The sequence below is a fragment of the Convolutriloba macropyga genome, chromosome 14 (genome assembly GCF_964194025.1).
Source record: "Convolutriloba macropyga chromosome 14, txConMacr16.3, whole genome shotgun sequence".
In the NCBI taxonomy this organism is placed as follows: domain Eukaryota; kingdom Metazoa; phylum Xenacoelomorpha; order Acoela; family Convolutidae; genus Convolutriloba; species Convolutriloba macropyga.
Genome location: NC_134481.1, coordinates 29,790,077 through 29,817,899, shown reverse-complemented (window position 1 = coordinate 29,817,899; position 27,823 = coordinate 29,790,077). Strand labels below are relative to the sequence as shown.

The window sequence follows — 27,823 nt, the reverse complement described above, 5'->3', positions numbered from 1 at the left end:
ACTGGGAAACCAAATATTTGATCCATAGTAGAAAACTGAAAGAAAATAACTTTTAACGAGAACACACTTAACATTCGCTTTTGCTTCAGCAGGTCGAAATATGAGCTTGTCGAAATATAATAACTTGTCGAATATGAGCTAGATTCTGGAGACCATTATTTACAATAACGTCAATGTGAAAGTCTCAAGAAACGTTTTGGAAAAAATTTACACCGAGATCTCTCGTCGACTTGACCCGCTCAATCTGATGTCTTCTTGCTTTAAAAGATTTGAAAGACAATATTTGGACCGCGCAATTTTTTAGAGAAAAATTCATAAACATGCACTTTGTGAAAAAAAATTCACATACTTTTTTTTCTCCACGTGATAGCACTATCAAAATTATTTTGTAAAATTGGTTGTTGGGCTTCTGAACCAACAATTTGTGTGTCGTCCGTAAGTAAAAAAACTTTCATTCAAGAAAAATTCTGGTAAACCTTTTATTTAAACCGAGAACAGAAAGACTGCAAAAAATCAACCTAGTGGTCCTCCACTGGTTAGGTTTATATAATTTGAAGTAAAGTTTGAAATAACTACACATTGTTGCATGCCCAAAAGATACGATCTGAAGAACAAGAAAAAATGTTCATCAAAACCAAATTGAGAAATTTTGCGGATGATAATTCTGGAGTTAATTGTGTCGAACGCCTTTGCTATTTCAAGAAAGCAGATATTGGTGCGTTTTGGCCTCCAGCTCAATGCACTTTCGCCGCAATAAACAAAGAGTTGAGTTAAGGTTGATCGATCAATGCAAAACCTATGCTCTTCGTTGCAGAGTCAAACACTAATGACAAAGACGTAAGCATCGCAAAAAGTTGGTAGTTTTGATATCAAATTTTCTATCATTCTCAAAATGGGGTCTTACATGAATTTTTTTCATATTTCTGGGAACTGGCATTTGTTAATCAAATAACTGAAAATACACAAAAAACTGTTCTTCAGGAATGGTGCAGCTGTTTGATGAAACCTGGTGAAATCTTGTCAATCGAATTTGAAACAGATTTGATTTTCGAGATTTCTTCCAAGATGTCTTTTTTAGAAAAAGTGATATCATCCATGCAAAATAAACTATTCGAAGTTTCTGGAACTCCCAGTGCCGATTTGTCCCGACTGAAAACGGATGCGAAATGATCGTTGAAAGCTTCCCACATGATTTGAAGTATATTGACTTGCTTTTTGTTATACATGATCTTTGACGGGATTGAACTTCCCTTTGAAACAACTCTGAGTATTTTGTAAGTTTCATTTGCATTCCAACCTTTTGATCTTTTGAAGAACTTCTGTCTATATATCTCAGAACTATTGAGTTGATTTGCTAAAATGTTAACTTTAGACGCATGTCTTTGTCGCCTGGCGATCAAAGGTTTGTTTTCTGAGTGAATGGACTGAGAGGCATAAAATAGGTGCCAGACTTCTAGGACGAGTTTTCATCGCTATTGTAGACTTACATGCCGATAAAAAAATATTGTAAAGTCTTTCGTTTGCTTCATTTTTACTAGAAGCTGAATTCATCGGATAGGAAAAAAATTCCTTGAAATTATTCCAAATAGCTTTTTTTGACCTAATCTTCTGAAAACAGTTAAGACTTCATTCCTATTAAACTGAACCGTAATTTCTGCAAGAAGTAGTTTGTGATCAGAGAAGCTCACTTCTTCCGAGTGATAATAACTTAAAATTTGTAATTCTAAATACAACTTCTGGGGCAATATTTTCTCTCTGAGGTCACTGCTGGTCAGATGATTCCAGTTTGCGTTGCAAAAATTAATGTCACAAATTACAATCAGAATGTTCTTTTTTCCTTTTTGTGCCACCTATTGGTCAATTTTCCTCAATCAGTGAGTCAATTGTTTCCCAAAGTTTACTACATTCAATTCTGTACCTGCTTTTCACTGGAGGTTTACAATTGTAATGAATGTGACCGGGATATCTCTGAAAACGGTAACGCATTTTTAAACAAAATTCTCGGCAGTATTGATTGTTTTTTTCTTCGAGTACAAGGTTGGATTTATCAGCTATCAAAACACCACCATGTGGGCCGATTCGTTTGCTCTATCAGTCCTTTTCTGCAGTTGATAGTTGCTATTAGGTAAGGTCTCCCAGTCATCAACATTTGGATCAAACCAGGGATCATTTAAACAAATGATGTCTGGGTCAACTTTCCTTAGTAGAATATCTAAATTCATTCGCCCTACATCGTCAGAAGTGATCTACAATTTACTGCTGCACTTCGTATCACATCACATGGTTCTAGTCAAGATTGTCTAACTATTGATCTTATGTGTTGAGCAGACAGTATCTATCCCCGGCACCAGATCAATTGCTTGCTGTTTTTAATACAATTTTCCTTCTTGAGTTTTTCTGATCGATTGATTTGAAGTTTATGCAAGGATTGGTATCAAAAATGAAGCAGATGTTTTCTTCCAACATTCCTTCTTCGCCCAAAACTTTTTTGACAAGCATTTTTTTCTCTTTCAATTTGTTGATCGACTTGAAAACAATGCGATAGTTCCTGTGGATTGCAACCTTTATTTCCAGTGGCCGTTCTTTTGGATTATTGCTGCTGTATTTGTGTAGACAAAAAAAGTCTTGTATTGCAATACTTATTCCCAATGATTCTGCAAGTTTTTCATCCCTCAGAGTGTCATTTTGGTATCTGTCAACAAAATTACTTGATGGGCTCTCATTTGCGGCCTAATTTTCCAACAAACCAAATAAAAATAGCTTATTTTCCTCTTGCACTCTTTTAGAGTTGCCATTATTGTTACTATCTGAAGTTGAGTTAGTTGCCTGTTGAATCTTTGTTCTAGGTTGCAGATTAAGGTTCAGATCTTCCATATTCCGGGAAATATTTTGTCTCTAATTTTAATTTGAGATTTTAAATCATTTTGAATTTCTCAAGTTTTTCGTGAACGTTTTTTTTTATTTGTTTTTTTAATTACTCTGCTTCGGCAACCTTCACAGTCCCAAAAAGAATTAATGATTTTTCCTAGGGCCTTCAAATTTTGTTCAGTCAGTACAGTACAGGTGAAACTAATTATCCTTATTGAAGCAGTGAATGCACTTTTCAAGACACTGACAGCATGGAAAGGTTTCTTTCGGTCCCTTCGTTTTATGGGTCAATTTTCTCGGGGGAGGCCAATTCTTCTGGCAAGCTATCATAAAGAGTCTTTAAAATCTGTGCAACTCTGTGGGGAGATTGTTACTTAGCTGGTGTATTCTGTTTTGTCACCTGATAAGCAATTTAAGACGAATAATTTTTCAGGCAAATGGTCCCACAAGACTTGGGGGGGACAAACTGGGCTGCTTTCACAGGCAAACCACCCCGCGAAGTTTACATGGGAAAGTTTTGGGTGAGAGGTATGAGGAACGAGCTTACCGAATTTTATGCACTTCGTGTAGTCTCAGTAGCCCCAAGTAAACTGCACTTCACTTGCACTCTACATAAAAACAGACAGGACGCAGAAACAGGCGGGGGCAAAAGTTCTTAAATTGAGCCTAAGTTTTGGTAAGTTTCTCTTGTTTGCTTGTTGATTTCGCTTACCGAGCTAACAACGCTAACAGAGCACGTGCTGTCCTTGTCTTCATCTTCCCGCAGTACACGTATTTTTACAACTGATCAACACATTAAGGAATCACATTTCTTCTTTTTTTTCCACATATGAAATGTTTGTTTTTATTCTCCCTATTTCGGTCGGACAAAAATAAAAAGTCGTGCTTCAAGGAATTAATATATCCTGAGAGGTTTTTCTGGACTATCTCAGCTATTGAAGTTCTCCCCACGTCATCCTGTAAGAACACAATGATGAGCACCAGTATTTTTTAAACATGTTCATTATTCTCCACTTCTCAATTGTAATTGTCTTCTAATTGTCTCACTTCTCGCATATTTGATTTTGTAGATTTTTGATAGAAACATATTTGCTTTTCAAGACGCCGACAACACTAAGTTTGGTCTAATTTTGGCATCTTTTTGCCAGCTTTTATTTTGTATGTCTACAATTCAGCATGATTGGTGCATGACTCTGATTGAATGATGTAAATGACTAAAATAACGGAAATTTCATTTTCTTTAGAGAAGTGTTTAGCTTTGAAGATATTTATAACACTATTTAAAATACTTGATTACTAGATAACGATAATCATTGTCAAAATTAGTTAATTGTTGGTGCCAATTGTTTCTGTTGAAAAGTTGATGTCTAAAAGTCACGAGGATCATCTATTTGTCTTTTCGTAATTTTTTGAATTTGTGGAAATCAACTGCAAAGTCCTCAAAACTTTTTGTTCTTAAAAAAATTTCTATCCATTGTAGTCTTAGTGTTCGTTCCGATTCCATGGCTATCGAAAAAATAGTCTGTCTTCAGTCGTTCTATTATATAGATTTTTGATTGCTGTTCATAGAAACAAACTATTATGAAGATTTTTGCATCCATTTTTCAACAATCGCAATAAAATTTGCCCTAATTTTTGATTCCAAGAAAAACTTTGTTTCCTTTTAATCTATAGGTAATATGGGTTCTCAAATACTTAATTACAGTTCACCTATTCACTAGTTTGCAGTTTTATTTAAAAAAGCAATCGGATGTAAAGATGTCAACAGAGACTTTTGTACTTGCTATTATTTTCTGCGAATGAAACATTGTCGACAATTACTTTTTAGCTAGGCAGTTAAAACTAAAAGGAAAATTTTCAGCAGTTCAGCAAAAAGTGTTCTTGCCCTACAGCTGTTGTAAATATTTTTTTCTCATTATTTTGTTCAATTATATTTGTAATGAAACATATATTCTAGACTTTTGGTTGCTCATATTTGGTTGCGACTTCTTGTCAGATGTTTTTTGGGAAAGAGTAACTCTCAGGTTTTTGGTGGTAGTTTTAATCATCAGCAAATGTCATGCTTTTCTTGAGTTCCAAGGTCATTGGGAACATGCTCCAAGAAGGAGGGCAGGGGGTTGAAGATCATCTTGATTGTCGTTTGATCCGATATCCTTGAACCTATATAATTGGAATGAAAATACTGTAAGGGCAATAACATCCAAGTTGGTGGATGTAGGTCATGTTGCCTAAGACCGAAGCTAAAAATTTGAATTAAAAAACTACGGGGAAAAAACCCGTGCGAGGCCGGCGACAGGACGCACGAACGAGCCGTAAGCCGTTTTTACTTTGGCAACTCGTACTTCACCGTCTCGTCCAGGGGATGTTTCCACAACTCTTCCAAGGGGCCAGATTCCTCTTGGCGTCAAGTCCTTGAGTACCCACACAACATCTCCTAATTTCAGAGGAGGCTGGTTGTTGTCTGTCCATTTTCGTCTCTTGAGTAATGTCGGCAGGTACTCCTTAATCAAACGCCGCCACACGTGGTTCATCAACTGCTGCACGTGCTTCCAGTTCTTGAAACTAGCTGGCTGCTGGTCTCCAAAGTTTCCGGGTGGCAAGGAACTGTAAGGGCGTTGAATGAGGAAATGGTTAGGAGTGAGTGGTTCTTCGTTTTCAGACTGATCAGCAACGTTTGTCAAGGGTCTGGAATTCAGGATTGCTTCGACTTCTACCATTATTGTCTCAAAGATGTCGAAGGAGAGACGCTTAGATCCTAGAATGATTAAGAGTGTCCTTTTTGCGCTCTGAATCAATCGCTCCCACACGCCACCGAAATGAGAGCCGTATGGAGGGTTAAATTTCCATGTGGTTTTGACTGCAGCTAGGGCTTTATAAATCTTGTCTTTGTCTAAAGCCTTAACCCACTTCTTCAGCTCTTCGGTTATCGCTGTACTTTCGCTGTACTATACATCGTTAATGTTTTTCCGTTATCGCTGTACAATAAAATAGGTTGGCATCTTCGGCAGTTGAATCGTCGATATGCATTGAGGAAGGTGTCTGTATTTAAATCTGGACATGTTTCTAAATGGACTGCTCGCGTAACGAGGCATGTAAAAATAAGTCCATAATGTTTCTCGATTTTGCCTTGTTTGTCCTCAATATAAAACGGGCCAAAAAAGTCCAGTCCTTTGTTGGCAAACGGAAATTTGGTTTCTTCTGTGGGGAAGCGGAAAGCAGGAAGTGGGGCCATTATTGGTTGTATATTTTGAGTGTCAAAACGGCGACACAGAAAACATCGGTATTTTATTGAAAGTAGTGTTTTTCGAAGTCCAATGACGTAGTAGCGTTGTTGTACAAATGCTTTGACCGGTTCTGTTGCTTGATGAGCACAAATTCTGTGCGCATGTTCAAGGTATAGTCTCGCAATATTTTCCTTTGCGTCCAAGATTATTGGACATTTTTCGATCTCCAATTCTGTTGGAGCAAATAGCAGACGGCCACTAGATCGTAGGAGTCCGTTTTGGTCAATTATTGGATTTAAATTTCTCAATTTGCTCTTGGCGTCTAACTTTTGTGTTCTTTTTAATGCGTTGATTGTTGAGGAAAAAGCATTGTTTTGAGACAACTTCAGCAGAAAATTTTGAGATAAACAAACATCATCTTTTGTGTATTGGCTTTGGTCCGAACGATTCTTCTTAGCTCTGTAAATTAAATTGAAGACAGTTGCGAGGGTTAAAAGTAGCTTCTTCCATGTTGAAAAGCGGTTTGGGTCTGGAACAGGTTTGATTTTTTTGTGTTTCTGGTTACGGCACCTACGGTTGAAATCTTTTTCAAATCTTTCCAAGAACTTTCAGTGTTTTGCAAAAATTGTGGTGCTGTAAGCCATTTTGGGGGGATTTCTGATGGTTCAAGGCCACGCGTTTCATGGTCGGCTGGATTAAAATTAGTTGGGACATGATTCCACTCATCAGTTTTAGTTGTTTTCTTAATTTCTTCGAGTCGATTTGAGACGAAAACGTTTTGTTTCTTAGTTGAACTGATCCAATCTAAGACAACACGACTATCAGTCCACAATTATACTTTTTCAAATTTTAATGTCATTTCGGTTTCTATCAATGTGCGGAGGCGTGTACCTAAAACGGCTGCTTCGAGTTCCAATTTTGGCACACTAATTTGTTTTATTGGTGCAACTTTGCATTTTCCAAGCAGAAAAGATGTTTGAAAGATTTCGTCCTGTTTTTGGGTGCGAATGTAAGCAACTGCTGACAATGCAACGGTTGAGGCGTCAACAAAGACATGGAGCTGGTGATTATTTTCCTGATTCGTTGAGGAGTTCAACCATCTGGGGTTTTCGATATCAGGCATTGCAAAGTAACTATCGAGCACTTTTTGTAGGTTGGAATGAAGTTCTACGGGAAGTGGTTCATCGCATTTCTTGCCTAGCTTCCAGACTTGTTTTAAAAGCATTTTGATTCTAATTGTGAGCGGGGACAAAAAATTCCTAGGGGAGCGAAAATTGTTGATACTAAGCTGAACATTTTCTTTTGTGTATACTCACTTGCATTTCGAGGAAATTGTTCTAATGTCTTCATTAGAAAACGGTCAGTTCTGGTATTCAATTTCTGACCGAGGACTCTATTGATCTCTTTCAGTTTATCTCGATCTTCTTGCTCAATGAACCTTAGGGCTTCATGTTTGTTTGACAAAAATTTTGTCAAGCGAAAGCCACCTTTATGAAGGCTATCTTTAGTCTGGTTAATGGTTTCAATTGCTTCTTCTATAGACGGCAAAGAATGGATATAGTCATCCATATAGTCATCCAAAATGGTTCTTTATTGCATTAACTGCTTTTGGAAATTCAATTGCATTATCTTCTGCGCAACGGTTCAGAGCGAAAATTGCACAAAATGGGGAGCAGGTTGCTCCAAAAATTAATCTGGTGAACTGGTATTGGTTAACCATCTCTTCATTGGGCCAGAGAAAGCGTATTGCAGATTGGTCCCCATGCCTTATTGCTATCTGCATGAACATGCCTTCGATATAAGAGAGAATGGCAACTGGGTTTTCACGAAATCTCAGAAGAATTCCTACCAAGTTGTTCAGCAAATCTGGACCTATGATCAAATTGGAGTTCAAAGATTGTCCTCTAAACTTGGCCGCAGCATTTGCTACTCTGCGCACTTTTCCGGGCTTGTTTGGATTAACCTTGTTTGGCTTGTTTGGGTGATGAGGCAAATACCAAATTTTCTCGGGTTCTTGCTGCTGCATTTCAACTGGCTTGACATAAAATTTTTGAAGATCTGTTGTGAGAGTTTGCTCATACAACTCTTTCAATTGGAGGTCATTACTGAGTCGGTTCTGAAGACTTTTCAGCTGGCTGAGAGCTGCAAAATAATTATTTTCAATTCTCAATGGTTTTTTCCAAGGCAGTCCAATTTCGTACCTCTCACCATTGTAGCTGATTGTTTTGTTCAATATATCAAGGGCTTCCTTGTCAACGAGATTTTTAGATTCAGGCTCGGGTTGAGTTCCTTCAGCTTCAATTTTCCAGAATTGCTCAAGCAATTCATCAAGAGGCTGATCGTCGGAGCTTCTTCGTGATACGTGGTACACGTACTGTTTCTGCTGGTGAGATCGTTGTTTGGGTTGCTTTTGCACTCTTTCATACTCTCCAGCTAGGGTCCATCCAAGCCTCGTTTTTACGCCGAAAGGCTGGTTTTTAGTTGCGGGGATGACTTCAACTGGATGTGTGAAAGCAAAAGTGTTTATTCCCAAAAGGGCACCGATTTTGCCTTCAGCTATTTCTGGGAAGTGAATGTGACGGAGTTCTTTGAATGCATCGCAAAGTTGGTTGAGTTCTAACGTATTAGCTGGTGCTAAATTTAAACAAGGAGTGCTATAAGTGGTTGTAGTTTGAAACTTTTGATCCAAATTTTCGTAGGATGCAACTGTCACTTGTTCAGAAATTTTTGAAAGTGGCATATCATGCTCTGTGTTAAGATACTGAAGCGTAGTTGCTTCTTGATCTTCGCATGGAAGAGCAAGGAACTCTGTGATTTTGTCAAGTATGAAAGTAAATTGGCTTCCTGGATCGATCAGAGCGTACGTATCCAAAGCTTTTTTGCCGTTTAGAAAAGATACTGGGATAAGTTGAAGTTGTTCGAACCATTCTTTTGGTGTAGACTGTAGATGATTCACGCTAAAACTTTGGTTGGCATTGTTCAAATTAGCGCGCCAAAATTGACTCTGATTTTTGTTTGCAAAAGACTGTCCGTAGCGGCTCTTTTGTGATTTGGATGAGGCGCTTGCGTTGTTGTTACTTCCTGGTTCACATTTCTGTTTGACAAGCTGATTTGGTTGGTTGGTAACACTTGTACCTGTGGAATTGCTGGTGGCAAAAGCAGCTGGTGGACGCTTGATAATTTTAGCAGGGTCATGCAGTGTTGTGTGGTGGTATCCGCTGCATGTTTGGCAGCGTTTTGTTGATGGGCAGTTTTGCTTCTTGTGTTTATTGCTCAAACAGTTCGAGCAAAGATTGCTCTTGCTTACAATGTCAAATCGCTGGTTTGGGCTGCATTGTTGGTAATCGGGACAGGTCGCTAGTATATGATTTCCTCGACATTTTTCGCAAGAACGCTTTGGTTGATTTGAGTTGTTTAGGGGTGGAAATGGTGGAGCGCTAGGTGTTTTCACATTACAGCTACTGCTTATTGCTGTTGACTGATTTAGGCTAGTCGGCTGTGCTGGAAAACCTAAATTTTGGATACTTAAATTTCTTGACTGATTAACGCTGTTGTTCAAATTTCCAGAGATACTAAAGTTGTTTCTACGAAGGTTATTTTGCTGGAAGTTTTCGTGGTTTATCTTATCGTACACATGTGCTTGAACTTCTAACCATTTCTGAAATTCAACTAAAATAGCTGGTGTTTGGATTGATGTAACGGTGTGCTCTGTCCATTTGAGGAGGATGTTATGCGGGATTTTTTCTTTAGCTTTCTTCATAAGTGTTGAGCTCTGTAGGTCCGCTGTGTACCCCAGGTATTGGAAAGCTTGCACTAAACGTTTCAAGAACAAAGCAAAGGTCACAAAATTTTGCTTGTTATAGTCATTAGTTGATTTCCAGTTTTCCAATTGATTTATGAAGGCGTTCACCACTATTGTAGGATCACCAAAATATGACATTAGTTCGTTTAAAGCTGTGCTATAATAAGCAGGATCACACGAATAAGCTTGGATTACATCTTTTGCTTTGCCAGTAACTGCATTTTGCAAATAGGTGATACGATGTGTGTCGGTGATACTGGTGTTGTTATGTACGAGGCAAGAAAAGTTATTTATCCATTCGTGGTACTTCAATGGGTTGCCATTAAAGTTTTGAATTGTAAGAGGTGGTAACTTTATTGAGTGTTCACTTGTTGAATTCTGGCAATATGGAGCTGTGTTTGAGGTCCACGGTAAAAAATTGATTTCAAATGAAGGGTTTTTGAACCTTTCATTTGATATTGGATTCAATACGCTGGAAAATTGATATGAATGTGGTAATTGTGGCTGAGGATTTTGCTCTATTGAAGGCAGTGCTTGTGGGGAAAACGTTGAGATTGAAGGAGCAATTAGAACACTTTCAGTTATTGTTTTTGAACAGGCGGTTTGTTGAACACCGAATGGGTTGACAGGCTCAATGCCTACGGTATTGACATGTGACTGTGGCTGGAATTGAGTGAAGTTTCCAGGTAAATTTTTATTCTCTGTGTTTTTCGATTCCTGTCTATTATGCAATGGTAAAGAAAATATGTTAGATGTTTGAAAATTGTTTGCGTTTTGGCAGGAATTTTCGGAGAACTGATTAATGTTTGTCATTGTGTTACTCAGTTCAATTGGTTGTTTTGTCTGTTGCGGATCAAAATCTAGATTCTGTGCTTTTTCTTGACTGCAATATTTGACAGAAGTGGGATTCATCAACCGGGGATTATGTGTTCCTTGGAATTGGGAACAACCCATGCTCTTTGGTTCAAACGTTTGCGTCTGAAACCGTTCCTCGGCGATATCTTGAGAAAATTCAGATAACATATTTTTTTACTGTAATTGATGATTAAGGTTTTCCTGAGGAAAACGGTTTTGAAAGTTATTTTGCGTGCTAACAAAACTGAGTGGCTGGATTGAATCATTGTCCGCTTTAAACTGCTGCTGGTTGACTGTAAAATTATCAACAGCAGATCATGTTGTATCACTGAGAGCAAAACGATCGGGAGTTTTTGCGACGGTCGTCTCAGGTTTCGCAAAATTTTTATCCGAGTGTTTTACTTCTGTTTTGGAATCAACTGTGTTATCGATGTTAATTGGTCTGAATAAACTTGTTGTACTCATTGCAATAGTAGGGGGATTCTCGTTGTTGCCATTTAAAAACTTTGACAACATTGGTTTGGTCCTGTGGCATTCAGACAAAAACAGGGATGGTTTCTCCGGTCTCGGTGGGAGAGGTGGTGTTTTGTTGGAGAATGATGAACGTTCTGGGTTGCTTGCTTGTGGAATCTCGTTCATTGATGGTGAGCATCTCCGTGAGGTTGGATATCTGGCAGTCGTATGAGTTGTTACACTGGCATCATCGCGTATCCTAGTTGAAGATTGGCTGAGTAGTCCATCGTCATCTAAACTGTCAATTTCGTGTTCAAGTTTCTCTAGCCGTGACAGAAGGTTTGAATGTCGTTCCATGACAGATGAAGTACAGCTGGAGTTCGGACTTTCTTTTAACACGGCATCAAGTGTTGTTTTCAGCTCGTCAACATTTGATTTTGCTTTATTGATGAGCAGGGTGAGTGATCTGAAACTCTTTCGCTGATCAATTGCGGATTGTAAGAGGTCCAGCTTGCTTTTCAAACTCAGCTCTCCAATTTTGAATTTGTTTAGGGCGTACTGACAACTTTGACTGTTCTTCTTTGTCATCTTGCTCTTGTTGGACTTTTTCGTACTAACAGGTAAAAAACGGCTTCGAAACCGGAGCGACGCAAGTTTCAAAGTCGAAAAACAATAATTATGACACTGTGAGGCTAATCAGCCCCAGTTTTTGTTGTTAAAAATACGACGCAACTTTTCTGAAAAATAGAATCCTATTGTTTTTTTGTGCTAAATCTAGCTAGTTTTATCTAAAAAGAAAATAAAAATAAACGTGTGCGCGCGCTTGTTTCGTTATTTCAATAAACACGACCTAATAATTGCTAAAACTTGGGGAAATTAAGATTTAATTATGAGTATAATAAGTGTATGGCTCTTGAATAGTTTTTTGTTACAATCTTTTACAAGTACAAAACCTTTTTTGAAAAAGGAACAAAAAAATGCTTAGAGGCTGCTACTGCTTAGTACCTGTGTTGAAAATGTTTAAAAGTTTTTTTATTGCGGTGCGAATAGGCAACGTGAGCTACAGACAAGCAGACAAGACAACTCGACTTGTACTGGGGCTCGTTTGAAATTCTTTCCTCTTAAATTGAACTGCTTGCTTCTTGTTTACTTTTCAAAACTTTTGAAATCTTTACTTTGAGAATTCCTTCCGCCCTTGTGACTGCTGACACTAAGTTTTGAAGATCATCTACTATGGTAACTACTGACACCAAAAATACTCTCTCCTTCTATCTGGTGACTACTGAGACCAAAAAGGTGGGGCAATGGGACTTCTTTCGGCAACTTCTGAGACCGCGGACAAAAAAGGAAGAGACGTTTGAGTTATCCTCAAGGAAGTATTTGTGTGAGCAAATTTAGGTAGGAAAATATTTCGAGCTTTTGATTTTCTTGCTTTTGATCTAATGAGAAAAATGTTCTTAATTTTTCCTCTTTTTTGGTTTTTTTTCTTGAAGTTGTTTTCAGTGCTACCCCATTAACTAAGCGCGCGGCTAGTAGTATGCACAAATTGAAAGCAAAAATGTGATTGCCTGGTTTTCTTAAGAATAAAGTTTTGCAAAAGTGATAAAATTTATTTATCAGCTTGTTTTGAAATAAACTGAGGGGGTGCGATCAACAGGTTTTCTGGGACTAATAAATGTTTTAACCAAAACTTTGAGAAAACGTTTTTAATTTTTTTTTGAGTGAAAGAAGCAATTTTGCCAATATTATGTTGCCTCTTTTCTAAATTAAAATCAAAATAATAATTTTGAAGCTTGTATTATAACAAACTGAGGGGGTTCAATGAAAAGGTTTTTTTAGATCTACTAATTGTATCTATCAAAACGTCAAGAAAAGTTTTTTTTTTTAGTTTTTTGAGTCTAAGAAGCAAATTTGCCAATTATATGTTGCCTCTTTATTGAAATGCAAAATGGATAAACAAACTTTGAAGCTTGTTTTGTAACAAACCGAGGGGCTCAATGAATAGGTTTTCTTGGATCTACTAATTGTTTATAACAAAATTTCAAGAAAACGTTTTTTTTTTTACTTTTTTAACGTCAAAGATGAAATTTTGCTAAATTCAAGTTGCTTCTTTTCTAAAATGTTAGATTGATACACTAACTTTGAAGCTTGAATTATAACAAACTGAGGGGCCAAATCAATAGATTTTCTTGGATCTACTAATTGTTTATATCATACTGTCAAGAAAGTTTTTTTTGAATTTTTAAAGTCAAAGATGAAATTTTGCTAAATTCAAGTTGCCTCTTTTCTAAAATGTTAAATTGATAAACTAACTTTAATGCTCGAATCATAGCAAACTGAGGGGGAATCAATAGGTTTTCTTGGATCTTCTAATAGTTTATATCATAACGTCAAGAAAACTTTTTTTTTTGAATTTTCAAAGTCAAAGATGAAATTTTGCTAAATTCAAGTTGCCTCTTTTCTAAAATGTTAAATTGATAAACGAACTTTAAATCTCGAATTATAGCAAACTGAGGGGGCCCAATCAGTAGATTTTCTTGGATCTACTAATAGTTTATATCATAACGTCAAGAAAACATTTTTTGAATTTTTAAGGTCAAAGAAGCAATTTTTGCCAAATTCTCGTTGTCTCTTTGCTAAAAGGCAAAGTCCATAAACTAACTTTAAAACTTGTATTATAGCAAACTGGGGGGCCCAATCAATAGGTTTTCTTGGATCTACTAATAGTTTATATCATAACGTCAAGAAAACGTTTTTTGAATTTTTAAAGTCAAAGAAGCAATTTTTGCCAAATTCTCGTTGTCTCTTTGCTAAAAAGCAAAGTCCGTAAACTAACTTTGAAACTTGTATTATAGCAAACTGAGGGGGCCCAATCAATAGGTTTTCTTGGATCTACTAATAGTTTATATCATAACGTCAAGAAAACTTTTTTTGAATTTTTAAAGTCAAAGATGCAATTTTTGCCAAATTCTTGTTGTCTCTTTGCTAAAAAGCAAAGCCCATAAACTAACTTTAAAACTTGTATTATAGCGAAATGAGGGGGCCCAATCAATAGGTTTTCTTGGATCTACTAATAGTTTATATCATAACGTCAAGAAAACGTTTTTTGAATTTTTAAAGTCAAAGAAGCAATTTTTGCCAAATTCTCGTTGTCTCTTTGCTAAAAAGCAAAGTCCATAAACTAACTTCAAAACTTGTATTATAGCAAACTGAGGGGGCCCAATCAATAGATTTTCTTGGATTTTTTAATAATTTTCTATTAAAATGTTGGGATAACTTTTTTTGATTTTTGACCCTCAAAAAAGCACTTTAGCGACTTTTTCGTTTTTTGTGCAAAAAAATTTTACATAAACAACTAGAGTTTAAAAAAGTCAATTTAAGGTCCAACTGAGGTGTTCTATTCAACTACTGATTTTACTGTTATGTAGTTTTTTTTGCGACAAATTCAGAAAAATGTTTTTGAATTTTTCTGATCCAAAAAAGGCTATATCGTTTTTCGTACAATCTATGTGTTTTTTTTGCTGCTAAATGCTGACATGTGGTTTCTCATGGCTATTTCTTTCATAAAGCATCGACAAAAGCTCGCTGGGGGACAATTTTCATGTTTTTGAGATTTTTGTCGCAAAAAAATTCAAGTTTTTTTTTTGGATACGTCTAACCGGGAAAGGGACTTCTGAGGTGACGTCTGGGACCTCGGGCTATCATCTCTTGGTGACGTCTGCAACCAAAAAAAAGTCAGGCCTTCTTGATCGGGTGACGTCTGGAAACCTTGAAAAAAAATCTCCTCGTCTTTGGTGACTTCTGAGACCAAAAAAAATGTCGTCTTGGGGGGCTTTTCTTGATGCAGCTGCTTATTCCTCTGGTGCTCTGACACAAAACTTGGAGTGGTCAGGTTTGTTGCTGTTGTTGTGTAACTGGTGGGCAGATAGGCTCCGTTCGGACAATCTTGGTACGGTTTCTTTGTCTTTGGTTGGGGGGGGGGTTGATGTTACCCTCTCTGTTTTTTAAAAAAAATTCCGTTTCAGAAGGTAGACTATGTTTCCTAATCACGGAGGTAGGTCTCCAATTTATGTAATGAAACATATATTCTAGACTTTTGGTTGCTCATATTTGGTTGCGACTTCTTGTGAGATGTTTTTTTGGGAAAGAGTAACTCTCAGGTTTTTGGCGTTAGTTTTAATCATCAGCAAATGTCATGCTTTTCTTGAGTTCCAAGGTCATTGGGAACAATATTGATTCACTGACTCTCAGTTCTGTTCTGCACAACATTTCCAGATTGAAAATATTTTTAAACAACGGGTTAAGTACATTTGAAAAATTGTTAAGGAACAGAAAATAGGTTTTTAACCGAAAGAAATAATTTTTCTTCAAAGCAGTTGCTTTGATTTAAGCAGTAAATATTATCTTCTGTTTTTCACACTTTTGCTCAGGTTGAGATAGAGCTAGTTAGTTTTTTAGTCGAAAAGTTTTTTAGTCTCGAAAATCAATCAAAATAGGAGTTCGCGGTAAAAGGATTTAAAAAAATGTCGTCCATCAAAAATACTTTTACACCCCTAAAAGTTATAGATCTGTTTTTGGTCCAAAAGAATTGTCGTTGTTTTAAATCCAAAAATTTCTATCTTTATTTGCAAAAACAGTTTTTGTTCATGAAAACCCAAAAGAGACGAATTGGTTTAAAAGTTTTAATTTGATTGCCTTTTCAAAGTTTTTACAAGCGGTTGCTGTTGAACTTTTTGGTGTAAGATTTAAGTATGGTGATCATCTTGTTTTCATAGCTTTTTACAAGATCTTTTGTTTGAGATTTTTATTTTATTTCAAATTTGTCTATCTTTTGAAACCCACATTGAAGGTGCAAAAGTTAATGGTTTCGTTGAAACTTCAATACCAACTTTTTTGGAGAATGAGATTGTCAAAACCAATCCAGGCCATGATGCATACTGATTGTGATGCTTTTCTATCCATAGAAAAATAAATTTTATAAGACAAGGCGGCTCGTTAATGTGCGTTTGCACATGATGTTCCGACCCGAGCTCATCTACAATTTTGACTAAATTGTCAACCAAATGAAGAGATAACAAAAATAGATGTTTGAGTTTAAAGCAATCGTTACACAACTTATCTACTAATTGAATTACATAATTCGATGTCTCATTACAGCTCAAACGTGATCTGACATTAAGGAGACTAAGAGACAAAAAAAAACAAAAAACAAAATTAGCACAAACAAAAATTTCCCGGCAAAAACTGAATATCTAAATTTAAAAGCACCTGGTAGCAACGTCAAAGTGCAGTCAGATAAAACTTTAACTACACAAATTTACTTTATTCTAACAATACAGCAGTTGAGACAGGATAACAAGTCGACAAAAAAAACGAACAGTGAGGCGAAACTTAAAAACTAACCAACATTTTTTACAAGAAATTTCAAAAATCTTAAAAATCATTAGCTTTTAACTAAAAAATCTTTAATAAATTACTAAAAACTCATTAAGAAACCAAAAAGACATGTCTTTGGTTAGACTAAGCCATAGAAGCGAACTAAAGAGAATCTCGAAAAATTACAAACGATTTTCGAAAACACAAGCTATTGCTACCATTAAAGTCATTAGCTATCATCTGAATATTAAGTATCATCTGAATTCAATTGTTCTGTATCATCTGAATTCAAATGTTATCTCATGAAATTCAATTGTTCGATTCTACTGATTCAGCTGAAGAATTTAAACTGAGAGATTGAATAAGTTTACTTGCGCCACGATTGAAAACCATTGGGATCTGTTATTACGCGATTGTTCTGAAAGAAGAGAAAAAAATTCAGAAAAATGCATATTGTCCAACAAACAAAACGTCAGTGACAAATAATATCAATAGATATGTTATCTCTTGAAATACAAGAAATTGGATGAGACCTCTCATTGATGAAAATAAATTACAATATGACGAAAAGAGCAACAAAAACTGAAAAGTTTGAAAAAAACTTCAATATGTTCATCATAAACTTTAGGACTGTTCGCTATAAACTAACTGCTTCGGCTTCGGGTAATATCACTCATTCAATGATCAATTAGAAGCCTATGAGAATTGTCAGCAAATTATGGTTACCTAAAGAACAAAAACAGCAAATTCAAGAAACAATTGAGCGAGAAAGTGTCAAAGGCATTAAGATAATGAACTTTTCACTAAAAACTCTTCTATTTTCAATTAAATTTTAAGAGCAAGAGGATTTCTCTTATTTATCAGTATAATTTCAAAAAATCAACAAACATTAACAAATACATTAGAACAACGAAATTTTCGAGAAAACACGTATTATCAACGCAATTAATTTCATTAGCTTTCATGGCGAGCCAGAAAATACGCTAAATTATGCCTCGATGGGACAATAAGTTTGTTTGTCATTCATATTTCACCAATAAGACGTTTCAACAAGTTATTGACTATGAAAACGAAAACAGAGGCAGGCAAAAACTAAAAATCCAGTAGAAAAGTATCAGAAGAATATGTCGAAGCAATTCAAATCTATAGCTCTTCTCTGTAAACTTTATATGTGATCCGTTGAACTTTATCCCCAAAAACAATGAGGAGCATCAGCAGTAGGATGATTTGATAAGATTTCAAAAGGATCAAAAAAATAAAATAAAGTACTCGAAAATTAAAAAAAAATTATGAAATCTCGTGGCATTTAAGTTTTAAAACTAAAAGGTAAAAGATAAAACCACTAGCCAGATTAATTTTGGCTGCAATAGAACGGAAAGGGTTTCTGCTAGTACTGACATTGAACAACAGATCACGAAAAAAAAAGTTTAGGATTGGTTATTATTCAAAAAAAATCGAAAAATTATTTTTAACTTTTAACAGCCATTAAACTCAAAATCTTTCAACGAAGCTCAATATCTACGCTAAGATATAACCCGGTGGGAGGAAAAGGATGTTTGTTATGCATAGATAATTAAAATGACATCACAATAAGTCTTATGACTGTAAAAACAATAACAAAAACGGTCAAAAACCAAAATTCGGTAAAAATTGCGAGAAGCAAGTGTCGAAGACAATTAAACCATTAGCATTTCTCTGAAAACTTTATCTGTGATCCACTGAACGTCCCTTCGAAGCCAATGGGATTTAATTTTTTTTTTGGATATTGTGTATAATGTTTGGATGATGTGATAAGATTTCACAAGTAACCAATAATACAAAAGTACCCAAAAAATTTTTATTAATTTTTTGAAATCTTGTGTCATTGATGTCAAATAATCAATAGTTAGAAGATAAAACCGCTAAACAGATTAAGTTTGTTTGCAGTAGGAAGGAAGAGGGTGCTGTCACCTCTGGACTGACTTACAGTTCACGATAATAAGTTTGGTTCTTTAATGTTCAAAAAAATCGAAAAATTGTTTTTTAAGCCTTAACAGCCATTAGCTGTCCCCTCAAAGCGCTAGATATGTATGTTCCTTTAGTGCTCATTCAGGAACATATTGCACTGTTAGTCATTGAATCCATGCCATAGGACTCCAAAAAATTGGTAAAACCTCAAAAAGAAATTCAAAATTTCATTTAAAATTACGAAAACTCAGAATCGAAGCCAAAAAAAAACATGAGCAATTCCTTGAAAACGATGTTTTTTTGTTCATTGGGCTTAATTTGACTGTAAAAGAGGTTTGTCATTAACAGAAACTGGATATAACAAGTGACTTGTCTCTAGGTGACTTAAAAAACCAAAAAAAAGAAAAGTTTTCTAAATAAAAAAAGAGCTCTCAAATAGAATTCGATTTTTTTTATAGTGAACTTCCCAATGAGATCAGAACTAGTCTTTTTTATCGCCTTTAGTTTATTAGCAACAAAAAATTGGTCCATTTTCTGCGTGAAATTTAATTTTGAGATTCTATTTTTATAGAAAATTTTTTAATTTGGAGAATAATTACACTAAAAGTGAACAAATATCGCGTGTTCACACAACACTTCAATCCTCGATAACTCCTCGAAAAAAACGAAAATCAAAATCGTTTTAATTTTGAATTCTAATCTGGACCAGCTTTTTTAATGATACCACTCACATTTCTCTACGACGAATATCGATCGGCCAAAATTGACTGAACAAAAAAAAACCATTTGAGTATATAGTCCCCCCCCCCACAAGTAGGGTCGGAACAACAAGCCTGTTCAGTTTTGCTCTTTGTCACCTTATTCAGAGCTTTTTTAAAACAAAAATTCAAAGTAAATTCTGTGCTTAGTTGAAGCTTAGTTGACTTTTCTATTTTGTATTTCAAACCACAAGGAAAATAACAAGTTTATACACTATGAACCAAACCAATAAAATTCAGTTTTGCGTTGTATTTTTTATTGGTTAATGTTTCGTATGAAGGTTTTCCCAAAGTAATTCATTCATCAATGATAACCAAACGTAGTTGTAATGCGTGCGTTAGAATATTGTGACCAACATTAGAAAATGCGTATTTGTTTTTCACTGTTTCAGCTCATTGATTTTCACTAATTTGTTGCCAACCAGTCCTGAAGCTCTTTATAATAAGGCAATAACAACGTGTCTGACAATATGCGTCAGACGCAGAAAAAAATTATGCAACGCAAATTTTGCTTATATCTTGAGCATTGGAGTGTCGATATTGTTCCACTTCTGTGTTCAGTTCATTTTGCTGTAGAAGTTAGTACAATCAAGGAAGAAGTGAGTCAAAATTAGGAGTCAATTTAAGAAGACCAAATGTGCATTGAAAATAAGATTGTGCTGTCAATTTTTTTTTGACAAATTGTGCAGGCTAGTTAAACATACAAAAAACAATCGAAAGACAAACAAATGTGACATTACCTTTTTTTAATTATCTCGACTTGTTTCTCAAGACTTGAACTGATTGCCCTGGCCAAATAGTGGTTTTGGTGTCTTCCTTAAATTTGGTTACGAGATTTCGGTCAGGCGCACTTATAAGTTAATAGTGAGACCACACTACTAAAGTCCTAGAGCTACGAAATGAAGTTATCAATTCTTATTCAAGTCTAATAAATACTAGTCCCTTATCCGACTATGACTCTTATTAATTGGCAGAGGTTACCTGACTATAAAGAACTTATAACGTTGATGTCATAAACAATGTATTATCAATTTGTATGATGAGGAACATCTGCAGCGTCAAAACATTAGTTGTAGAAACGACAGCCTTGTAAAACATTTTGATGCTTGTCACAGAAAGAAAATTTTTAGGATACTTTCAGCTGTTAGTTAGTTATGGGTGCGCATCTTCTGATACCTGCAAACAAATATTCTGTATATATACAAGTATATTTTGTCAAATATACTAGTTTACTCTTCAACTACTTATAAAAACTGATCATTGTTACACATGAATCTTTTTATTTGTTAAACTTTGTACGCTCGAGGTTAATTTTAAAATTTATTGCAAATTTTAGGGGAGGTTTTTGAGGCTTTTCTTTAGAGGGCGTTAGAAAGCGGCTCTGAGTGAGGAAATCAAATACAAACGTAGTGGTGCTAACTCTTTTGATGAAATCAGCCCAAAGTTTTTGAAGTCTGCTTTACCGTACATTTCGAATCAACTTTTGTTTATCTTCAGTTGCTGTGTTAACAAATGTGAGTTTCCCAGTTTAAGGAAAAAAGTGCATGTACGACCCCATTTCAAAAGCGGTAGCAAATTAGTTATGAAGAACTACCGACCGATTGCCATGCTTAGCTCCTTGTCACTGCTATTTGAGCGTATGGTGTATAAACAGTTCTCGATCTTTCTGCAACAAAAGCTTTGCGTAGAGCAACATGGTTTTAGGAAAAATCATTCAACCATCACTCAATTACTTCTCTACTGCAACAGGTTGTATGAGTTACTTGAAGAACAAAATGCCAATGACAGTGTATCTAGATATAGCAAAGGCCTTTGATACCATCAATTATAATATCATACTTTTAAAATTATGTCAAATGGGATTTGACAGTGCTTTCTTGAGGTTTTGCGCGTCAAATTTAACTGATCGACAGAAGAGAGTTGTAATATCTTGCGGAAAATCGGACTTTCAACCAATCACCAGTGGTGGGCCTCAAGGGTCAATTTTTACAGTGTTTCTTTTTTCCGTTTATATAAATGACCTACCCGAAGTAATTGTCAATGAGTGCTATTTATTCGCGGATGACACAAAAATCGTCAGCACTGTAGACAATAGAATACAGCTGGAAAAAGATACTGAAAATGCTATTGTTTGGAGCAAGGAGAATCGGTTAAATTTCAATTTCGATAAGTTTAAAAACGTGCAATTTTCATTACGTAAATATCAAAACAAGCACATTTTGCAGCTTCCCAGCAATGGAGCCATCTCACAGGAAACACACTTCAAAGACTTAGGCATATATTTTTCAGAAAATTTATCATCACTTAAGTTTTGTTCTACAAAAAGCAAATCAGAAGCTTGCTTATCTAAAGATAACCATTCCAAGTGAAACAAAATTGTCAGTCAAATGCAACCTAGTCAAAACACACAATATCGATCTTGCTTTATGGATCAAATGTTTGGTATGCCAGTAAAACTATCGTAAGGCAAATGGAAAGGCTTCAGAGAAAAAGTTTAAGATAGATACAATCAAACACTCATTTTACTGATAAAGAATACAATGATTGTCTTCGATCAGTAAATTTACTTCCGATCACTTATCAATTTTTCTTTTTGGATCTCGGAGTTACAAACTTCAACAATTCGATGTCACTTGCGCGTAATTTTCCCAACTATAACCCATATTCAAGTCCTCCCAAATTCAAAAAAGAAGTCAAAAAATATTATCTATTTGATTTAGCTAAGAAGAATTTTAAACATAACCGACTAACGTCGGGCGATTTGCTCTCAAACGACCGGCGAGCGGTTGGCTTCGTCAGTAGCTAGCCACGGGGGGGGGGTGCACTGGGGCCTGATGGGGACAACACTGGGTTGGGGGGGGGGCAACAGCGCGGTGGGGATGTGGGTCAACGGGGGGGGGGGGCGGGGTTCAACCTCTCAGAACCGCCCTTCACACCATAAGTATAAGTCTCCAAAACAGTTTGAGCTGAAACAGAGCTTAAAGGCTCTAAGAGCACTTAATGCCCGCTGGGCGCTACCTGTTTATCCCGTTTTTGAGGACGAAAAGTCAAAAGCGTCAGACGAAAAATCGGTCAAGCGAAAAATCGCATAAAAAAAGACCAACAGGACTAATATAATTGCTACAAACTTCGTTTGAGAGCAATTAATTACAAATCATACCCATATGGATGGACAGTGTTTGAGGGAAATCAAATTCAAGCCGCGTTAGGGATTTACTAAGCTTGGTAAAAGCAAGTTTTGTGAAATTCATTATTATTATTATTATTATTCTCAGTGCTCAAATGGACATTTAATGTTTTTTTTGCAATATCGCGATGGCGGGGTGGGGCAATATTGGGCGTGGGTCAACAGTGGGGGTGTCTTCCTTCAACCTCTAAGAACCACCCTTCACATCTTAAGTATAAGTCTCCTAAACAGTTTGAGCTGAAACGGAGCTGAAAGGCTCTAAGAGGCCCGCTGGGCGCTACCTGTTTATCCCGTTTTTGAGGACAAAAAGTCAAAAGCGTCAGACAAAAAATTGGTCAAGCGAAAAATCGCATAAAAAAAGACCGACAGGACTAATATAATTGCTACAAAATTTGTTCAAGAGCAATTAAAAACCCTGTATATCCTACCTTTCAGAACCGAAAATATTATTCAGAGTTTAAATATGCTGGTGCAGTGGTTAAATGCTCTGCGGCAAGAGTCTGAAAAGTATTTGCGTACATTTGGTATCATTACCAGGATTTTATTATTACGAGGAACCTTTAAGTTTCGATTCGAAATTTTGATCTAACTGACTTGGAGCAAAAGTTGCCGAAACATGCTTCATATATTCAATAAACTGTTGAGGTATGTATTGACACAAATATTAATATCAATTCATATTAACACACATCAACAAAAAGTATCATTTATTATATTTATAGTAATTGCCGAAAAGAAGGAAAAAATATTAAAATGATAGAGAAGAGAGAAATAGAAAGATAAGTTAGGCGAATCGACACAATCTGGTGTAGGATACATTTAGGTGATCATTTGGAATGTATAAGCGGATAGGTTTATGTGACACTAACATCAAATTCACACTCATTCGGCCTAACAACACATTCAGCCGAATCCTTCTTTCAAAACAGTTCGATCAATCAAAACTTTTATTGCAATTTCTCCAAAATTTTTATCTCGGAAAATTATCTCTTGATTAATAATTCAGGAAAAACGATACAATTATGATTCTATTCAGCCAAACATGCCTACTTAAAAAGGTATGGGGTGGTCGTCTTGATTGAAAACAGTCTAGGTGACGATTAGAACGACGCTATGATAAATAGACGAGAAAATATAGATATGTCAAAAGTTGGAATTTTGTTCATTTATGTTTTCATAGCTCACAATTTACTGCTAGTTTGGGAAAATTGGAGAGCTGGGAAACTGAATCCAATTATTTTACTGCGATCCAAATATTGCATCTTATTATAAATAAAATCCTGACGACACAGTTAGCACCATAAGAAAATAAACTTTGCAGAATGAAAAGCTAAAAATCTGAAAAAAGAGCAAATAGTTCAGAAACAACAGTCAAAATGCAAGAAATACAAATTGGCAATAATATCGATTTTAGCTCCCTCTTTCAAGTTAACTTGAATTTCACCGTCAAAGCATAAACAAAAGCTGGCTTAAAAATATATAGAATATAAGAAAATAATTAAGGAACTTTTAATCTAAATTGTGGACATTTTATATCATAATAAACAGGTTTTTCACACTTTTTGTATTTTAATTGAATTTTCTACGTAGTTGAACCGTTTAATAGTTTTTCAAGTTCATCCGCCGATCGGTTGAGAAATGCGGCCGATTCTCTGTAACTTTTGATCAAACTTTTTATTGAATCTGTCTCAGACTTTGGCGAAGCTGAATTCGAGTTAGCCGAGGTCGAGGATGCATTGCCATTAACACCTGGGGTCGCCGACCCGTTAGCAGCTGACCCATTTGAGGTCAAAGCCGGCGATGTCATCAGGTTGCCATTATTGGGCGGTGACGATTTGGCAGCCGAACTTGAGGAGCTACTGTTTGCTGATCCTGACAACGAGGATGACGACGAAACTGATCCATTCAAAGTCGAAACTCCGGTTGGCGTTCGGGTGTTAGGAGATCCCCGACTAGCGGGTCCATTGACGATATTCGAAGTTGAGTTCAACATTCCGATTCCGTTGGATCCGGAACCTTGACTGGAATTGGCAGCGTTCTGTGTTTTGGAGCTTGATGATGCTTTGGTGCCGGAAGAGGCAATGCTCGAATTTGATTGGCTGCTGCCGAGACTGTTGACTAGATTGGTTGAGCCGTTGGCCAATAGATTCCCGTTGAGAGCACTGGATGTCAACTGATCTCGCAGAGAGTGAAGGGGGTCGAAGGGCTTCTTACTCGCCGGTTCCCCTGTTAAAAGGTATGTAAAAATTATATACCGTTATGTACAAAAATGGTGATTAAACATAACCGACTAACTTCAGACAAATTGCTATCGAACGACTAATGTGATCCCTATTATATTTTGCATTCTGCCGCCTATGTTGGGGAGGTTGGTAAAAGCGCGGTATTAGTTTTAACGAGAAACTCATTTTTTGAAAGCTGCGCTTGGAGAATTTTTTTAAAAAAAACTATTGTATAACGCTATTAGTTATGTACAGAAGGAGGATAATCGTCTCTGTAAGGTCATAAATCTGAATTTCCTGAACTGAACTGCCTGACAGAACCTTTGCAAACAATTCCTTTGCTATTTTTGAGTCGATCAATTTGGGCAGGCCTATAAATTCACGCTACGCTATGCTCTATGTAGCGAATGACACTTACCATTAGAAAGTGAGGCTGTGTTGATGGATGCGGATGTGGGGGGAGTGGGGGCTGCGGAGACAGATGGAGCGGTGGCCATGGCCCCAAATAGACTGGCAGGCGAGGGGATGCCAGGGTATGCACCAAATGCAGCAGCGGGAGAGAAGGGGGCCGCGAAGGGGGAGGGAAGAGAGGGACTGCTTCGGAAGAGAGACTCCAGACCAGTTGGCAGACCTAAACAAACATCAAATTATCAATGTACTAGAATGATTCTGTTTAAACTTTATTTAACTCTTTTTAGTTTTCAAAATTTTCGCCAATCATTAGCAATAATTAACCGAATAAAATTACAAGAATTGCTCTCGAGCGACAGGCGGAAGCTCAACTCCATTGTAAAATGTTTCAAATTATTGGGGTCCATAATTTTAATGAGGGGCTTAATTATGTTGTACTCAAAGGGGGTACACCGTTCCATAATGTTGCATTATATATGCGTGTTATCAGCAATTTGAATTTGCAGTGAGATAATTCGTCATTTGTATGATTATCGATATCATTCTCTAAACAGCTTTAAAGAGTAAACAGTTTTTTATCTCTAATTCTGTAAGTATATCTCTTTTCTGTTCTTGTGTAAAGCTGACTTCCATCCGACTTCTCCATACGCTCTGTTCTACTCGGAGTGGGCTGTTTCTCCCACCAATTTTGAGCCCGTTAACTTCTTCGCATTTCCATATTCCGTTTTTGAGAAACTTATCTCTCAACAAAAGAAAACTATTGACTATAACTGACGTAAGCACAATTTAATGGAGGGTTGGAACAAATATATATGGCAAGTTTTTTATTACAGAGGACAGCACCTCATGAGCTTCAAATAGATTCTCAAAACTCCAGACATTAGTTCAAAAATTTTTAACAAGGGACTGATTCGGAAAAACTACACTTCAGAAAACCAGACTTAGTACTCCTGCCGTCCCTGAGTCCTATGAAAACTCATCTTTATACTAATTTTTGCCCAGAACCCTAAATACATTGAACCTTAGGACGCGACTCACGTTGATTCGATCAAATAAATTAAGTGATTTACTTCGTCGATCTCAATAAACTAGGCAGGTTATATTTCAAGAATTCAGATGTCCAAGCTTGGTTCTCAGGATCACGAAACTATAAGCAAAATATGTCTTTCTTTCTCTAGAAGTTTTACTCCAACTGAATAAGCATTGATATTTTTTGTCACAAAGATCTTACCCAATCAGTTAAGGGTTCAGTCTGTTCCAGTAAAGATTCTCTGAAATTTTCAACTTGGACTGAATTTATTTTAAGAAGATTACACAAAACGGCATCTCCTTATGTATACCCACTCAAGTTGATAATAATCATGCATCAAGAAATACCATTAAGAACAAAATCGGGTTTTGCAGGATCGAAATAACTGCTCGAGGTCGAAACTTTGTATGAACTTTCGATATTAAATAATACTACAGCTTTAAGAAAAGAATGCGGATCGTTTATTTATGGAAATGAACTGACCAGTCATGAGTGAGGAATTGTGAAGCTGTTGCATGAGGGCTAAGTTGGCAACTGAGTTGAGATCGGCTGCGGAGGGCGTGGTGGGGAAGAGGGAACTCAGCATCGATTGTCCATTTAGAGTCTCGGCTATAGACGGAATGCTGCCATTCGTGGCTGAGATCGGGGAGGTGGAGGAGCTGCAACATATCAAATCCCACTTCAGTTGAATAACAAAAATTAGCAAATTCAGGAATCATGGTTTTCATTAACTTATAACTCTTTCTTGTAATTCTTCAATCATTCGAATCAAATGCTTTCATTTGAGAAAAAAGCGGATAACAAAAAATATTGATAAAAATTCAAAGAACTCGACATTTTGACGCGTTTTGAAGTAAACTTTTGGGCATCTCCGATGCAATAACAAGCCAGACTCATGTCAAAGAATACAAAGTGACATCATTATCAAACATAACCGATCAACATCGGGCGAATTGCTCTCAAACGACCAGCAAGTGGTTGATTTCGGTAGTAGCCAACTGGGGCTAAGGGATACTAGCAAAAGAGTAGGGTTGTGAGGACTGGACGAGAGGGGGTCATTAATCAGCCAATTAATACGCTCCGGGCTTCACCTGCTTATCCCGTTGAGGAAGAGAAGTCATAAGGGGCTGAGGTAATAACAGTCCAGCGAAAAATCGCATAAACAAAAAGACCACAGAATGAATATAATTGCTACAAATTTCGTTTGAGAGCATTTAATCATGAAATTGGTGAACAGACAAAACAGTCCCAGACAAAACAGTCCCGGACAAAACAGTCCCAAATAGCAAAATATTCCCAGACAAAACAGTCCCAGACAAAACAGTCCCAAGAAACCAGACAAAACAGTCCCAGACAAAATAGTCCCAAGGCCATTATAATAGCTCTCACACGTATGATTTAACAAGCGGATAATTTAATCCCATGTTCGGTTGTGATAGTTTCATATCAAGTCCCACGGGCCGCTGAGGCATAGCCATGGCAATTAAGTATGTTAAAACATACGGGTAATAGCGACTGCTAATTTGTTGTCGGATTATTGAACGAACAATTCAAAGTATATTGGGTATAATGGCATTAGTTACATTTTATTTGGGACTATTTTGTCCGGGACTGTTTTGTCTGGTTTCTTGGGACTATTTTGTCTGGGACTGTTTTGTCTGGGAATCTTTTGCAATTTGGGACTGTTTTG

General features: G+C 36.4%; 2 protein-coding genes across 5 annotated transcripts in view; both read right to left on the bottom strand.

Annotated features, from left to right (window-relative positions):
* Positions 1–7,665: 7,665 nt before the first annotated feature.
* On the bottom strand, positions 7,666–9,852 carry LOC142352894 (uncharacterized). Its single transcript, XM_075405048.1, has one exon. The coding sequence runs from the start codon at positions 9,850–9,852 to the stop codon at positions 7,666–7,668; it is 2,187 nt and encodes a 728-aa protein (XP_075261163.1).
* Positions 9,853–23,507: 13,655 nt separating this feature from the next.
* Positions 23,508–27,823, bottom strand: part of LOC142353747 (uncharacterized) — a 48,511-nt gene continuing 44,195 nt past the window's right edge. For all 4 annotated transcript variants that reach the window (XM_075406095.1, XM_075406096.1, XM_075406094.1 and 1 more), the window contains 3 exons: positions 26,617–26,792; positions 25,111–25,323; positions 23,508–24,696 (listed from right to left, as the gene is read on the bottom strand). In XM_075406095.1, coding sequence (XP_075262210.1) covers positions 24,053–24,696; positions 25,111–25,323; positions 26,617–26,792 — 1,033 coding nt within the window. In that variant the 3' untranslated portion in view covers positions 23,508–24,052. The remainder of the gene's footprint in view (positions 24,697–25,110; positions 25,324–26,616; positions 26,793–27,823) is intronic.